General features: G+C 34.4%; 1 protein-coding gene and 1 pseudogene across 2 annotated transcripts; one reads left to right on the top strand and one right to left on the bottom strand.

Moving 5' to 3' along the window:
* Window positions 1–2,200: 2,200 nt before the first annotated feature.
* On the top strand, window positions 2,201–5,583 carry LOC110684731. 2 transcript variants are annotated; one of them, XM_021861171.1, is made up of 3 exons: window positions 2,646–2,753; window positions 2,794–3,894; window positions 5,203–5,583. In XM_021861171.1, the coding sequence occupies exon 2, from the start codon at window positions 2,820–2,822 to the stop codon at window positions 3,891–3,893; it is 1,074 nt and encodes a 357-aa protein (XP_021716863.1). In that variant the 5' UTR covers window positions 2,646–2,753; window positions 2,794–2,819; the 3' UTR covers window position 3,894; window positions 5,203–5,583. The 2 variants fall into 2 exon arrangements, with proteins under 2 accessions (XP_021716862.1, XP_021716863.1); XM_021861170.1 differs by having other exon boundaries at window positions 2,201–3,894.
* Window positions 5,584–6,662: 1,079 nt separating this feature from the next.
* LOC110684730 lies at window positions 6,663–15,573 on the bottom strand (annotated as a pseudogene).
* Window positions 15,574–17,920: the final 2,347 nt, after the last annotated feature.

Here is a 17,920-nt window from a genome sequence, read left to right as displayed (position 1 = left end):
TCAAGGGTCGTTTTCTTCGCAGGGATGTTCATGGCGAAGTTGGAGGCAAATAAGTAAGCAATCGTCCTGAAGCTGTTTACACAACCAGTTGGCAGGTTGCCGAACCATTGCTGTGCGATTCCCTTGAGAGTCGCTGGGAAACACTTGCACCAAGTGGGATCATCCAACCCTTGAAGGTACATCAGGTTGGTGAATGCCATCAGATGGTCTTCTGGGTTAGTAGTGCCGTCATAGGCGCCTATTAGTACATTTTTTACTTTGGCCGGCTGAGCGGCTTCAGTAATTTCCTTGGAGAAGGCCGACGGCTGTTCACCAAGTCTAAGCAACCGTAGCTGCCAGTCCATAGGTTGGACGTTTTTTGCTGCAGGTCCACCAAATGGAGGTGGCTGCATAAAATACTGTTGTTGCGGCACAAACGGTAAGTTTGGTACCGCCTGGGCACTATGAAAGCCGGACTGACGGGAGGTGCCGCCTGACTGACTCTCATGGTACGACTGAGTATGCCTCATCGAGGCATTTCGCAAACTGTCTTGAAAGTCTGAAGTAGAAGCCGACTCTGACAATCGGTCACTCTTCTTCTGCTCTAGCAGTAGCCGAGCATCTGTGAACGTTTGCTTTGACCCGTCCGCTTGAATATGACGAACCGGTTTCCTATTTCCTGTAGGATAACGGAATTTTGTGAAATCAAGGGCAGGTGGCTCACGCTTCCTAGATTTAGGATGAGGAGTCGCCTCTCGCCCTTGAACTGGCTTCCTTTTCTGTGAAGTGGAAGGTTTCTTGGCCGACTGCTCCTTGACTGAAGCAGACGGCTTCCTGTTGATCAACTCTTGAATCTCTCCCTTGAAATCCCTCATGAAGGTCATGAGTTCGTTCCTTGTGATGGGAGCAGACCCATCAGTCGGCTGTTGCCGAGCAGGCGGTGCGCCTGCTGGCTCGCTTCCTGTTTGAAGATGCTCCCGTTCCCTCCTTTCGGTATGACGGGTACGTCGGGCCCTTAGGGTCCCGTTTGGAGCTGTATGAGTTTCAACTTCAAATTCACTTTCGGTGTCATGGTCCGACTGAACTTGAGGGTCGTTTAGGGGACGCCTCTCTTCAGGAGTCGGTACAGACTTGGATGCCATCTCTGAAGTACTCTCCCCACAGACGGCGCCAAATGTTTCGGGGTTTTCTGATGTCCTGCGGGAGAGTTACAATTCCGAGACTGGAACCGGACGCCTGTACCTGCAAAATAACGGAGACTCCTGAGAGCTCCGCCTCCAACGGTCAAGTTAGTACCTGATTAAGGAGTAATTAATACGGAAATTAAAGTAATAAGATCTCTCTAGGTGAGAGTGTTTAATGTTGGTAATCTGCGTTGTTAGCGAGATTAGCCGGTTATTAGTGTTCCGTAATGTTTCTGTTCTGTTCCGTTCTTCAGGTGAGATTAGTTGCTTGATCAATTGCTCTCTCAATTGCTTGATCCCCTTTAATGAGGATTAATTAAGTATTTATAGTCTTGAGAAGCGTGCCACTCTCTAGGTTTAGGGTAAACCTAGGGCTGACCGGGCCTCTAGACAGGATTGGGCCTTGTTGGCCGGTTTTCCCATTTGGCATGGGTGGACACGTGGCGTGCCTCGATTGGTCCGTAGAGGACGTATCTGTGATCGATACGTGGCAGGCTCCTATTGGCCTACGTGAAGGACACGTGGCGGAACCTGGTTGGTCCACTTGTCAGACAGTGATTGGTGGATAAAAATCCCCTAATCAGTACCCAAGTTCAATTTATAACTAAAATAAGTTCAGATAAGTTCAGATAAGATTAGATAAGATCAGATAAGTTCATATAAGTAAAAATCAGATGAATAAAGCGCACCCTAACTATAATCATAATTAAAAAAAACATTCTCCCTATGGAGTATTCAATAAAAACAAAATAATTTTTCAATTATATTATTATCTAAAACATTAAGATTTATGCCAACTAAATAGGGTGAACAGGATATCGCTCGGCACTAACTTTGATGTATTTGTTATAGTATAGGTATAATATTCAATTTATATTATTGATATTTAAAAAAATAATCATTTTTTCCTGAATTATTGTAATACTAACTGAGGTTGACATTTATTTAAAAAAATTCTGTAAAGACCGTGCATAGCACGGTACTTAAGCCTGTAAAGTTAAATAAAATTGCACCAAAAGAAAGATATATATATATATAAATATAAATTAAATAAAGAAAAATAAATCATAAATAAAAAATATATTTAGACCTTAATTAGAGTTTTGACAATTTCATATGGATCAGGATCCTTGATTGCTACAATCAAAGAAGATTTCCCTTGTTTATCTTTCAACTAATATAAGTTAAAAAACTACTACACGTGTAACTCCATGTTTTAGGGTCGGGTAAATTTATCAATCGCCAAGCTCGACGCCTCTGCCTTAGCCTTGCCTTTCCGACGCCCGATCTCTCAACTCCGCCTTTCTCCTCCTTCACTTCGCCTCTCTCAATTTCGACCCTTGACCTCCTCCAATTCTTCTGGTATTCTGTCTTTTCTCTCTCTCGATTTCAATCTTTTTATCTAATATAAGTTAAAAAAACACAACCATGGAGACGGAGATGGAGAGCCATAAGAGGAGGAGGACGGTGGAGGGAGAAATAGAAGAAGAGAGGTTTTTATTTCTGGGTTCAGAGTTCAATCTATTTTGTATCGATTTGAAGAAAACGGAGGAGAAATACGGTGGGAAGTGCTCAGAATTATCGTATGACCCACCACTGGTGGAGGTGGCGTGGAGTACTAACATTCACGCCACCTCCAATGTCCTGCCTTTAGGTATGGCTTCAACCAGATTTAATTTCAAGACTGCCTCTTCTCCTTCTTCTAGGGTTTTGCTTCCATGTTCAACGACTTCTGATTCAAATTTACTTCTAATTGGTGGGGAATTACAGGATCCTTCGGCACCATATTGTTCTACGCATGCCTCGAGAGAGGTGTATAAGCTAATTCCAGAAGTTAGTGGTCCTAATGGTGATATTAAGGATATCAGAATTGAATTAGCTGATGCTACTATTCCGAGGATGAAATCCGGTAAAGCGTGTCCTATTGTTGAAGAGATTGGAGGTAATCTATACGTCCTTCACTCTCGCTTTGTACACAGAGGTTTTTATGCACAATCTGAAATTCCTTTTGAGGTTTTTGATTCAAAAATCGGTGAATGGAGAACCCTTCCAGTTCCTCCTTTCTTCGCTGCTGGTTTGGGTATTGTCATTTATGCACATGCTGTATTTGGTCATTGTTTTGCAATTGAAACATCTAAAGAATGTTTTTGTTTTGATACAATCAAAGAAGAATGGTATTGTTCAGACAACATGACCTCTCATTTAATCAATATTCTCCCTATGACTATACCCTTGGGTCTGCCCTGCTTCGGACTCGACGAGCATGGTAGACAACTGTATGTTGGCATTAGTCTTCTAATTGAGCCCTGTGCGTACCTAGCCACCCCCGATGGAACCATTTATGCAAGGCAATCTTTGTATCATGTTATTTTTAAAGACATTCTTCCTTATCCTTATCCACCCATGCTTAGGAATGTGCTTATTCCTTTGAAGTCGGTACAAGAAAATGTCATTAGAATGTGTGCTTGTTCCATTGTCTCACACAATGCTTGTTCCAGTGTCTCACACAATGACTTTCCAGTTTGTTATGTACTACTTGTATCGTTTTTCTCTGCTAAGATATCCCCGTCTTCTCAACAACTTATCTATAAGATGATTTCTGGAGAATTGACTGATATCCATGATCATCCTGCATACTCCACCTTCTTGGATGTCTTTGTGGAAAGAAAGTTTTTCCTTAGAGTTCCCCACCTTGGCCACTTTTTCAATGGGCCTGCTTTGCTACTTTGAGGTATCTTTGTTTTATTATTAATTATTTTAAATATTACTACTATCTTTACCTTTCATATATTGATACCTAAGTTTTGATATTGATAAATGCTTTATTGTTGTTTCATCTTACACTTGTTTGTGCATTATTAGTAATTTTGTTGGACATTGTCTCTTTTACAAGTTTGAATCTCTATAGATTGTTGGTGTTTTTGTTACAACTTGTATCTTGCATTTAAGAGTTTTCAACCATATCTTCTTAATTAAAATGTATGTGACCTTCCAAGTTCTTCCTTGAACTGACATATAGAAGAGCTTTATACATTCTGAAATCATTCATTGCTTAAAACAGAGCTATATAGTTTGTATGTCATTCTTGTATAAATCACGGTTTCCTAATGACCTTTCACTTGAAGCTTAGATGTTTTGTTGATCGAGATCACTGGTGGTGAATTCTGATTCGTCCGATAAATCAATATCGATTTGTTACCTGGTGGTTTTTGTACAGTATGTTATTTTGAATCGAAAAAGAAATAGCCACTACATGTATCATTCTAAATTCTAATGCATGTTGTAGTTAAATTAGTGCAGAAACTTTGCTGGTTGCTACTTGATTGATAATGTTGAATTGTGTGTACCTGTATATAGCTTGAAGAATCAATGAAATCAGAATCAGATAACTTGCTAATCCCCGGTTGTTCTGATAGTTTATAGCTACCGGTTTTAATTAATGGATCTTTTGTTGTGTGTGTAATTGGATTTTGGTAACCAGCTGCTAATAAAAGGCTTCTTCTTAAATTGTTCAATAATAGTCACAACCAACATAATAATGGTTAGAACTTGGATTAAGGGTTCTACTACCAGATTTCAATCGGCAAAGTGAGCTTTCAAATAGGATTTGTATTAAAGGTTCTACTAAGAGAGCTTGTTGGTTTCATTGGCTCCTAGTTTTATGTGATGCTAGATTGTTAGGAGGGATGGTGTTAGCTCTTCTCAGGTGTCCCAACCATTTGTATGCACAAGTCTCACTTGTTTGAAATTGGTTTTGAGAGTGTTATCATGGATTTTTTTAAAATTGATTATACTATGTATATCCTTTAAAAATGTACCTTCCCAACCATTCACACGCACAAGTCTCGCTTGTTTGAGAGTAGTTTTGACAGTGTTATCATGTACTATGTTTTTTGCTTGAAAATTTGCTGCATCTGGAATTATGAGGTTTTAAGGGAATCTTTTAAAAGATACACTCGTTAACAATGTTTTTAAAAATTTGGCAATTCCCTCCTATGCTTAACTTTCTGTTCTTTTTCGTTTTCTTCAATTCTGGCAGATTCTTGCAGCTTGGGTTTAGGATGGTTGTTTTATTTTGCACCTTGGCGTGGCTGGCTGATTGTTCTGCTTGAAGTTCCTACTCTTTTCCTCTGCAGCGTTTTCTGGTTACTAATTATTACGGACTGTAATGGAGACTGGAGAGTACTCCCCTCTTTATATTATCATCTTTTCTAATCTATCGACTTCCAGTAACTCTTTTGTAATAGCTTTTAACTAGCTAACTTATCCTGATCTAGCTTTTGTGCACTGATGCAGTTCTGAAATTCTAACTTATTCTATTAGTATGATGTTTTGAAGGATTAGGTACTTTTTTGGCATTTTAAAAGTGAATTCATGTTTCTAAAGCTGGTTGCTGAATGCTGAATTTAGTTTCTTAATCTATATAATCTGTTTATTCATACAATCAAATTATTTACAGTAATTATACAATATATTTCGTTTGCAAGGAAATTTTACCCAGCTGTATTCTTATGTGAGTTTGCAACTGTTTGGCTAGTAACTGTCCTGTACTTGAAGTATTAGATTATAAAAGAAATATACGAAGTATTGCTCAGGGTTACTGTATGTGCTAGGGGGATTTTCTACGTTTGCTTACTAGGATTCTTATTGTTTTGTTATTACAATTGAAGATTTGGCCTCTACTCCAAGCTGACTTATTAATTTGAATCGTCGTTACTTATCTTTTATTTTATTTATTTATTATTATTTTTTTTTTTTTGTTTTTTTTCTCTTCAGTTTCTTATTTTTTAAAATCAAAACCAGAAAAAGTGGTTTGTACTTTGTTGTTGTAAGTAAACTAGATACTATGTAGTTATGATTTCATTATTAATCATATCTCTTTTAAAAACAAAATAACAAAAGCCGGAAAAGGTGTTTTTGATACCAAACGACCCTTAGCAAATAAGTTTGGATCAAGTTTCTTCACAAGTTGTTTAAAAGCGTTTAAGATTAATGACAACCAATAAAGTATTGACTTACTTGATAAGGTTCTTACCTCATATTCTAAAGGTTTGAGATTTAAATTCTACCAAATGAGAGTACTTGGAGGTATGGATTTCCTTACCCTCCCCTCTACTCCTAACTCTTAAGTGTTTGGCTCGCAAATATAAGACCAAAAAAATCACGAGGGTTGAGGTCTAATCAACTAATATAATATGGTATGATTCTAAAGATATTAAGCAACAAGATTTTTAACTAAGTGAAGAGAATATGCCAAAATCCTCCAAATTTCAAACTTCGTTGAATTACTTGATCTCAAGAATTTAATTGGTTAATAACAGTTACCTTGATTTTGTTATTACATGTAGCAAGGAAAACAAAAAAGAGTATGCTTATCAGTATATAAGCTGCTAATTAATCTGCTATAGCAGATACAAGTTATAAAATGAAGTTAAAAAAAATAAAATTAATAAAAGCTTCTCAATATGGAAGCTCATAATTAAAAGGCGGCTCCTCATATACTAATATGAATGCCTATATATAAATACATAAGTTGAAAAGATTAAGAAAAATTAAGATGAAAGAATATTCTAAGTAGGACTACGGACTACCTATTCACTCAAAAACGAAGCAAAAACAAACTGAAGAGAGAAATTAATAACATGTGAAATTTGGCTCAAGCTATCAACTGGTTGATCTGGCGAAGAAGAAGGGATGGGCGATTTTACCAGAGGGCCAGGACAGCTCCGCAAAAAATGATCTAATCACATAGCAAAAGAATGTACCAAACCTCCCAACATCTAGCCTGTCTTGAGCCTCTTCACTGCATGATCAAACTCGTTACTGGTGCTGTCAACTCTAGCATGTTGCAAAGATGGATTACCACTGGGAATTTCAACACCCTAAATAAAGAGAAATAGGTATTTTGCTTAGATTTAATCACAATATTAGAAACATTTGTGTTAAAAAATTTCTCTTACTCGCCCAGTACCTGAGTTATGCTTACCTTCCCAGCAGCCTCCTGGGAATCTTGTCTATTATGTGCTCGCTTTCCTATGTCAACTTGAACTGATATGCTTGCTTGAGACAAATCTACCCCAGAACTCGGCAAGCTCGTGTTAGCGTACTCAACAACCTGTTCGAAATTAATATCAATTCAAGTTAGTAGAAAGAAAAAAAAAAAAAAACAGGAGAATGAATATTTTATACATACAATCAATCCCTGAAAACATTTATTCTCTCAAAAAAGTTGCCAAAATAGGGATAAACTTAATCTGCTAATCAGCAAACTGGGTACCTTAAACATTATCATGACTTAAGAGAAAACTCAATTACTGTTCATTTATTTACAAGAAGCCATGCTTGCCCCCTCATAAACCTTCTACAGTTTCAAGAACAGAATCCTTAATTCTCACTTAGTGTACAAAAATGGTTATGCATAATCTTCAATCATCTTTGATACAAAGTGTCGTGAAATATTCCCTAATCTAATCACAGAACATCTACAAATAGAGTTTATGATTACTCACCCCTGAGAGTATACGCTTGAGATATTTATTGTGCCACCTTCACGAGCCAGCTCTTGATCTTTCAGTTTATCGGTGGCAAGAGATGGCTCAGATGCGAAATTTCTACCTTGCCATAACTGCAATTGAGGGAATGAAGCATTGCCTCCCTCAGTTGGAAGCCTCACAGGAGGTGGTGCAACAGCACAACTAGCTATTAATGATAGGAGCGTGGATATCATGCTGCAGTGGTGGAGAAATTGATCCTGCTTTATTAGTTTTTCCAGGCTGCTGATCAACTGTCTTGACATTGATAGCATTGATCATGCTACATTCTGCTTGGGTTTGGGGATTGCACGGGACATTCAATGAAACAGCAGGAGTAGCTTTCTCATCAACTTTGGCACCAAACATCAACACAGGACTAGCATTCACTGCTTGAGACTGATCAACAAAACTCTCAGTTGCCCCATGGCTATTTCTCTGCATCAAACATATGGAAAATGAACAATGAACAATGGTTTACTTAAAAAGTCTCTATAATACTTCAAAACACACAAATAAAAATAATAAAATGAGTACTAAGGCCTTGTTTGGTAAATGAATTTTTTACCAACTTTCTCGGTGCCTAATGATTAATGACTTTTTCATGTGGTCAAACAATCAAAAAATTTGTTAATCTTTTGGCCTTTCAGCCAAAATGCAAAAGTTAGTTTGAGTAACCTTTTGGGGATGGCTTTTGGCTTTTTATCCTAAAAGTTGGTCTAGTTGCTAAGTAACAGCTATACATTGATTATATCAATTATCACTATAAACAACTAATGCTACGTACCTTAACAGGCATTACTTCTAACTCTAGAAAATGTCAATGAATCAATCTGAATGAACCGTGTAAAGAAGCAAGAAAGAAGTCCTTTCAGAGTATACATATTGCTAGCATAACCTGTAAAAATCCTTTCAGAGCATAATCTGTATAAAAACACAGAAGAACTTACCAATGGATTCAACTTGGGTGGTTCACTATTCCATCCAGGGTATGCCCCTTCGTATCTATTTACCTTTTCTTGTAGATAATGAATGTATTCAATGACCTGCATAAATACAGATATCAGAGGGTATTCTAGACAGCACTATGTCAGATAAGAGAAGGTCTTTGTGCTCATACCTCTAACAGAAATGATGCCTTATCTCTCTTCTGGTCACTGTGAGGAATGAGTTCTCTCAACATGTGAAATCTGCAAAGGAAAAAAATAGGTATCAATAAGACAGTAACTCTTGGGACACCAAATTCTTAGAGCCTCTTATATCTTGATTGAATGAGATTTAATTATATCCCACGAAGTTAATTAGAAAAGGGTTGTATTATCAAGAGAACATAATTTCAAAGACAAATTTCATCTACAACTGCATTTCTGTTTCAATTAAAAAAGCGACAGAGAGAGATAAAGACATTCATGATGCCAAATACAAGCCAACTCCTATTACAATGAGCAGAATACTAACCATTTAGAGAAGAGCTGCTTTCCTTTTTTAGGCTCAAATCCTCTTCAACCTCTTCCTCCACTGAATGAGGACCCTTTGCTGATTTGATCATCTCCATAAAACTTTGACTCTTCTGAATAATTGCCCTATAAAATTTCCAATTTCCTATCAGTTGGACATAGTTGCTGGGTGAGGATGACAGAAATATAATAGGGTAAGTCACTGACTGAGAAGACGAGAGAGGACTGACACTGCTGCGATGGTTGGAAGAAGACTGTGAAGGCCGATCCAAAGGCCATTGCCCCATTTTTATTGTTGACTCTGTCCATCAAAATAATCAAGGGATTTCTCACAATCTAGTTAAGTTTATAAAAATGCAATAGTTGCAGAGACGAACTTCACAACTTCCCTATTATCAAAAATTGGAATGCAGCAAAAGTTTTTATCGAAAATCAAGTATCAAATTCCTGATAAACCTTGATCTAATTAGCCTTAGAACAAGAAGGTAAGTTATCTAAAGAAAGCCTACAGTTATAGGAAAGTAGACTATATATGTGGAGCACTACTGTAGTAGTACTCTGAGTCTCTGACCCAGAACAATCACTTCACCCAAAACTTATATCAATACTTCATCCCAAGAGAAAATCTGAGAGTTACAACACTTGCAAGTATTCAATTCTATGTATTTTATACGAGCCTATTTTTGTACCCCTTTCATATTAGCTGCTTCTCTGCATTTACATTGACTAAACCAACCTTGCCACCCATACCCTCCTGTCCAAACCAAAGTCCTATTGTACATATTAGTGTGTCCAAAATTCCATGATGAAAAAGCGCTTGTGCAAGCAAACTGTATTCAACTCAATTGCGACTGTACCAACATTAAATCCTCCCTCAGTTTCATATTTTTCCGTTTAAATGACATGGAGATTGGTATATGAAGAAATTAAAGTAGGAAGTGACTTCAAAATACAATTATATTGTGACACCCTAAAATACGAGTAAGACTATTTAGAGAGATAGTTCTCCAGCAAACTGTGATAGAGGGGACAATTTGGTAGTTACACTTACGTGAGATTTACTGCCCTTCCTCTCTCTAGTTCACTGGTGAGCTAAGTTTACTAGATAGCCTTTTATTTCCTAATATATACATAAGAGGTTTAATATGTGATGGAGTGGTACATTGATGTGAGCGTAACCTCCAATCCCCATATAAAGCTTTGAAAGCATCACTATGACAACAAGCATCATGCTTGCGGAGGTCTGTATAGTATATTACCTTTCTACTTCATATGGGTCCTCTAAGTTGTCTTGTATGCCAAACTAAAACATGAACACAATAATTATTATTGGACTAATGTCTAGATAGTAAATTACTTATATCGTATCAATCTGCTATGCAATGTTTAATCTTAGTTGGAAGAATGAAATAGACATTTACCTTTTACTATGTTTTCATCCCCCAAATTCTCTTTCTCTTTATTTCCCTTTTTCACGGTTGATTCATCCCACAATGTGAAACCACTTCCCGTATATGAGCTACAATTTGAATTGTCGTCGTTTTTATCATTGCTGGTTGCTGGAGCCACTAAGAGATATTCTCCTCTGGCTTAGGCACCCTTGGATTAAAATAGGAAATGTGACTTATACTGTATGTTCCAATCCCACCAGGCAATACATGTTCAACTACTGAAGTAGGAGGAGCTGCAGATGGAGGCTTAACATTTATATCTACCAAGTTATCTTCCTTAGTACCAGACTTTTCTTCTCCTTCAAGTGGTTGGAGGAAAGTATGTGTTTTAAGCAAACCTCCTGCTCCTTTCAGAGTTGAAAATACAGATTTAGTTATACACTTAATCACTTCTCTATATACTGAATAAATAGTTAACTATTACTGCTGTTTCTTTTATTTTAACAGTAATGTTATAAAGGAAAATCAAACTCTAATTTGAAAAACAAAAAGATTTGAAGCGAAATTAAGGGTTACAAACAAAGTTTTTGGGTTTAGAGTTGGATTACTTGATAAATTTTAAAGTCTGAACGGGAATTTTACTTTGTTACGAGTCAGATTGATTACTCAATGTAATGTGAATAGGGGTGGGACTTTTCAAACCGAACCGTGAAACTGCCCGTTACCGAACCGAACCATCACGGACCGAACCGTTTATAAACCGATAAATTTAAACCGAAAACCGAACTGAACCGTACAATTCAAACCGAAACCGAATCGAACCGCTTAATGTCAACCCGTTACGGACCGTAAACCGATAACAAACCAAACTGGTCAAAACCAAACCGAAAGGAAACCGAACCGAATGCTTTATAAACCCGTTATTGACCCGAACCGTTTATAAACCGAAACCGTTTAAACCGTAGAAAAAACCTTTTAAACCGAACCATTTGTAACCCGCTAACCGTTTAAACCGACCCGTTTATGAACCGAAACCGTTTAAACCGCAGGAAAAATCGTTTAAACCGAACCGTTACAATCCGCTAATCGTCTAAACCGAACTGCCATAAGCCGTTAAACCGTTAAAATCGAACTGTTTTCGAATCGCAACCTGTTTAAACTGATCCGATTACAAACTGCTTAATTCAAATTGAATTATTTACAACCTAAATACAATTAATGTTAATAAATGTAGATCTAATTAAAGGGCTTAGGTTTATACAACGGTTTATATCACCTAGTCCAACGACATTATTAATGCCGTTTTAGATTACTTATTTATTTTAATTAATATCAAATGTAACATACTAGTATTATTATATATATACTTTAATTTAACAAAGGTAACAATAAATATAAATTTAAAATAAATACAATTAACGTTAATAAATGTAGATCTAATCAAACGGCTTAGGTTTATACAACGGTTTATATCACCTAGTCCAACGACATTATTAATGTGAATAATGTCGTTTTAGATTACTTATTTACTTTAATTAATATCAAATGTAACATACTATTATTATTATATATATACTTTAATTTAACAAAGGTAACAATAAATATAAATTTAAAATAAATAACTTTAATTATTCCAAAAAAATACATTTCATCTACATTTTAAATTAAAAATAACGGCTATTTCACCAAATGCCACTGAGTAATTTCGAAATTCACCAAATGCCATCGAACTTTTTCGAATTCACCAAATGCCACCGAGTTTTAACAAAATTCACCAAATGCCATTTCCGTTAGTTGACCGTCAATGTCCGTTAGTTATACCCCACCACTTGCCACGTGTCACCTTCTGATTGGTCCGTTTTAAAAAAATATATATATTTTTAATAAAATTAAAAAAATAACAAAAATAAAAATTAAAAACTTTTAAAAATAGTAAAAAAAAAATTAAAATAAAAAAAAATTACAAAAAAAAAAAAAAAAAATAAGAGGTGGCAGCCACCACCTCCTCCGTGGTTGCGACGGGATAAGGCTAGGGGAAGGGTCGCCGGCGGCCGGCGCGCCTGCCCACCCACGAAACCCTAGCCAGCCACCACTTGTCGGAGCAAAATCCGACCAGAACAACGAAAGGGGAATATTTTCGTTCATACAAGGGGAAGAACAACGAAAGTTTGATCTTCAATTCGACAAGTTGTGTCGAAATTGATTGAGGGCTTTGTTTTCTTTTGATTTCAATTGCAAAATCATGTAAATAATTGTTATTTTCGTTTTATAATCAAAGAGTTTGATTCAAAATTAAAAAAACCCTAACTTTTTCCCCAATTTGATTTTGAATGAAAATCATCAAATTAATTCAATAAGATTGATAATTGATACCAAAATCTTGTTTTGGGATTAAAATCGAACATCAAACCGCAAGAAAATCGTGATTTTATTCGAAATTGTTCGAATTTTGGGTCGCATCGTTCTTGTTCGTCGCGGCACCGTGGCGTGGTTGCGTTTGGTGGCTGGAAGTTGTTCCTGGCTGCTGCGTTGGAACCCACTGACGTTTCGGCTGGCTGCGTTGGCTCGCATTTTTCCTGCGATCGTTGGCTGCTGCGTTGTCTGGAAATTCAGCCACCTGCTGCTGCGATTGTTCTTGGTTGCTGCCTGCTGCTGCGTTGGCTGGAGTGCGGCGGCTTCGTGGGCTGGCCGGTGGCAGGCTGGTGGTGGTAGCAGAATTTTTTTTTTTTTTTTATTTTATTAATTTTTTCAAGTATTTTACTATTTTCCATTTTTTTAAAATTTTTTCAACTTTTTTTTTATAATTTTTGTTTAATTAATTTTTTTTTTTAAAAATGGACCAATTAGAAAGTGACACGTGGCAAGTGATGGGGTCCACTAACGGTTGTCAGTCATTAATGGAATTTGGTGAATTTTGTTAAAACTCGGTGGCATTTGGTGAATTTGGAAAAGTTCGATGGCATTTGGTGAATTTCGAAATTACTCAGTGGCATTTGGTGAAATAGCCGAAATAAATTTAGTCAAAAATATTACCAAACACAGTTCAGAGAGTTTTTCATCAAAACCACCAGTATATAACTCCATAACCTTGACTGCTTATAGACCGCAATCTTCACCTTTAGTAGTTGATTTCCATTTAAAATTGCGATATACAGTGTCACCCCAAGTAGTACCACTAAAGAATTTTATATTTTTGAAAATCTATATAAGATTTTGGACAGCATCAGCCTAAAAAAAATAATAACAATAATAAATTCATGTCAAATTTATTATTATAAATTAAAAACAATATTTAAAATTAAAATATATAAATTACTTACCAACAAATCTTCTCTATTATTAAATTTAATAATGTTATCACTTCGATTGCATCTTGCAATTGCATAATGATTATTCTCATGAACAGGGAAAACATCTGCACAAAAGGAAAATAATAAAAAAATAATAATAAAAAAAGACAAAAAAATTTTACAATATCATCCATTAAATGAAGGATAACAACCAACAAGATAATGATATCATTCATCAATTGAATGATAACATACACATAATATATAATATCATATAACCAATTGATGATATGACATGGCATTAGATGATATCATTCCACTAATAGGTCTTATGATCCAAGAAATAGATGATATAAATATATAATTTATATAATATAAGCCAAGAATTATAATGTAGCAACTGATAAATAAGATAGCAAAGGAAACACGTAAAACAAAATAATTGAACCAGACAAAGAACATATAAGTTAACAAATTAATGGTATAAGCCAAGAAAAAATACATATAAGCCATATAAAATATTGATATAAGCCAAAAAAAATTATAAGAATAGAAATATCAGGCGACAAAAATAAATACATATGACCCAATAAAATACTTATATAAGCCAAGAGATATTAGGTAACACAGATCATATAAGCCAAAATTATGATGATCTCATAAAACAAAAATACTTATCAAATGTAAACACAATAATGATATAAGCCAACGAAAATATCTTATAAGATAATAAAAGATATACATAAGCCATCAGCTAAATTATATCAGCCAATGTTTTAATTATATCACCCATATGTTGAATTATATTAGATAAAATTAAAAACATGTAAGCCAGTTAAAGAAACATATAAGATAAAAAATTTAAAAAATAAGCGAACACAAAAAACATATAAGCAAACAAAGTAGAGAAAACAATAAATAATATAGAATTTACCAGATCAAGGTTCCTGAAGTTTATATCTGGAAACTTCATGCACCATCCTTTTATGCCTTCCTTAACCTCCTTAGAAGAACAATCTTCTATCTTCCATGTCTTCTCTTCTTGTTCCCAATTTACTTTTGCATCCAGGTAAGCTGCATGATCAGTCTTATACATACCATCAAATATCTCTTCAACTACTTTTTTCGTTTTATGATATGCTTCTTTGTTTTGTATTCTTTCATGCTGCTTAACAACATCTTTCTGAAACCAAAAAAGGGATTAAATGATTAAATGTATATATATTCAAATATAGAAGAAAAAATTTATTTATAAAAAAATATGTATATAAATATACTCACCCATATATATGTAGTGAACCAAAATCTCTGAATCCGCTTTTTTCCATCAGGTAATTTCTTGACATCACCAAATTCTTTTTCAAGCTCAGATTCTTTCAAATTGAACAAATATACACAATTATCAATAACATTATTTTCAAACCATTACTCGGGGCCATGCTTAATGTATCACCTTTCGTTATCCAAATTTCAGATTCCGTGACACCAAATTCTGCCATTGTGTCAAAACTTGCCTCTACTTCCAACTCCTTATTTTTGGCAATTCCTTGTTGAGATGGATCAATCTCCAAAACTTTATCCTCTTGATAAGTATCAAAGAAAAGAAAATCAGCTTGTTGCTTTTCTAATTGGGTTAGAGATTTGTAGTCTTGCTTTCTATACTGCAATGCTCTAGACACAAAAAAACTACTTGTGTCAGTAGATACTTCAACTAGTGGCGAATAAGCAAGATCAGCATTCATTTTTTCAACCCTTTCAACCCTTTTTTCTTGTAATTCTTTTCTCCTCTTTAAACTCTTGTCTCCAACAAAAAATATATATTTAAAACGTATCAGCCAAACTAATAAAACATATCAGCAAAAAAGATAACATATCAGACAACTAAAATTCCATATAAAAAAGATAACATTTTAGCTTAACAAGTTATGATTTCAGCCAACTTGAAAAACATGTAAGTCAACAAATGGAACATATAAGCAAATAAAAAAGACCATATAAGCCAAATAAAAAACTATTCAAACAACAAATAATATATATATAAAAACGTATAAGCCAGCCAAATAAATCATATAAGCTAACTAAGATAACAAACCAGCCAACATAAAATCCATATAAGCCAGCAAAGATAACATTTCAGCTTATAGCATTTGAGATTTCAACCAACTTAAAAAAGATGTAAGCCAACAAATAGAGTATATCAACAAATAAAAACACCATATAAGCAAAATAAAAAACTATTCTGACAACAAATAATATATATAAAAACGTATAAGCTAGCCAAATAAATCATATAAGCTAACTAAGATGACAAATCAGCCAACATAAAATCCATATAAGCCCGCAAAGATAACATTTTAGCTTATAGCATTTGAGATTTATTATCAAATACGTATCAGCCAGACAAATAAATCATATAAGCAAACTAAAAGAACATATCAGCCAACATATAAAAAAATTACCCTTTTAAATTTAAATAATCATAATGATTATACAAGGAAACAAAATAAATATAGCGGCCATCAATATCATCATACAAGCCATCAATGTTATTATACAAGGCAACACAATACACATATCATCCATCAATATCATCATATACAAGCCAACAAAAAAATCTTATCACACAATATAAGAAAAATATAAGCCAACAACAAAAATATATCAAGCAATTAAAAAAAAATTTCACACAACAAAAGATGACAAGTAAAAGAATCAAAATATCAGGCAAAACAAAAATTAGATAATCTAAAAGATCATACCTAGATTTTGTTTGACTTTTTCTTTTTAAAGTACCTTTTCCCGCTTTAGATTTTCTGTAAGTAAAAATAAATGAAAAAAAAAAACAACATATAATACATAAAAATTTGAACAAAGATCTATTTGAAACTTTCGATACAAAATACAGTATAAACAAATTATAAGAAACAAAAGCAAATGCTAAAAATAAAAACAGATACATTAAATTTCAATATCGTAAATCGAAAATTAAATTAATTAAACACAAACAAAGCATAAGTGGAATCATAATAATAATAATAAAAAAAAAGTGACGAAAAACCTAAATCAAAACAATTCAAAGTAAGAAATTAAGAATTCAGGAAAAACTGAATACCTAATGTTTGAAAGGAGTGAATCATTAGGATGTTCTTCCGTATCATTCAATGGCGGACGATTAGCATTCTTTGACCTCATTTTTTTCGATTTACGAAAATATTAAATTGAGAAATTTCATAAAAGAAGAAATATGTAGACGAAAATGAAGAAAAATAATAAAAAAAACAAATGTAGAAATTACAGAAGTGAAGAAGAAAAGAGAGAAATAAAATTAGTAGATCATAAACCGCAATGAAGAAGAAAAGGAAATGGAGTTGAAAATGGCGGTTTTTTTGGAATAAGAAAATGGAGTTGAAAATGGCGGAATATAAGCAAATAAATATGGGCTGACAGTTGAGTTCAAACTTATACGGGCCTTTTCTCAAAAAAAAAAAAAAAAAATACAAAACAAAAATGGGCTAGTTTAACCCAGCCGCACAAATTGTTGGGTGCGGGCGGACGCACCCAATAGTTTGTGATTTGTTTTTAACTTTTAAAGATATTTCTTTTACTTTTCATGTAATAGGTATTTCTCTTACTTTTAATTTTCATGAAATAGAATTTAATATTTGTCCTTAGTTATATATGAGCTTGCCCTAGTTTCTGAAAATGGTAAATAATAGCAACTTTATAAAATTTATTCTTTTTTTGTGGTTGACTTAACCGCTCCCTCCTCCTTCAACATTCCTTATCTTCTTCAACCTTTCCTATCATCAATGGTGGACGAATTGTAACACCATAACAAACACCATATCCATCATCACCAACATCATGCCCAAAACCACCGCCACCACAACAAACCCTAACCCCGTCATAGATACACAACATAAATATTATTCTCATTTTTATGCATTACTTTAATAGATAATCCTTTTACTTTAATATATAATCCTTTTACTTTAATAGATATTTCATTTACTTTTCAAAACGTTTTGTTTACTTTTTTATTTATATGCAAATATATTAACAAACATTTTTTTGCAATATAAGATATAT

The sequence above is a fragment of the Chenopodium quinoa genome, unplaced genomic scaffold, assembly GCF_001683475.1.
Source record: "Chenopodium quinoa cultivar QQ74 unplaced genomic scaffold, ASM168347v1, whole genome shotgun sequence".
NCBI classification, from domain to species: Eukaryota; Viridiplantae; Streptophyta; class Magnoliopsida; order Caryophyllales; family Amaranthaceae; genus Chenopodium; species Chenopodium quinoa.
Note: the sequence above shows the minus strand (reverse complement) of the source record. Positions and strands in the feature narration are given on the sequence as shown.

Coding starts and splice junctions, on each gene's coding strand:
- LOC110684731 (XM_021861170.1), top strand. CDS start 2,592: ATGGAGACGGAGATGGAGAGCCATAAGAGGAGGAGGACGGTGGAGGGA.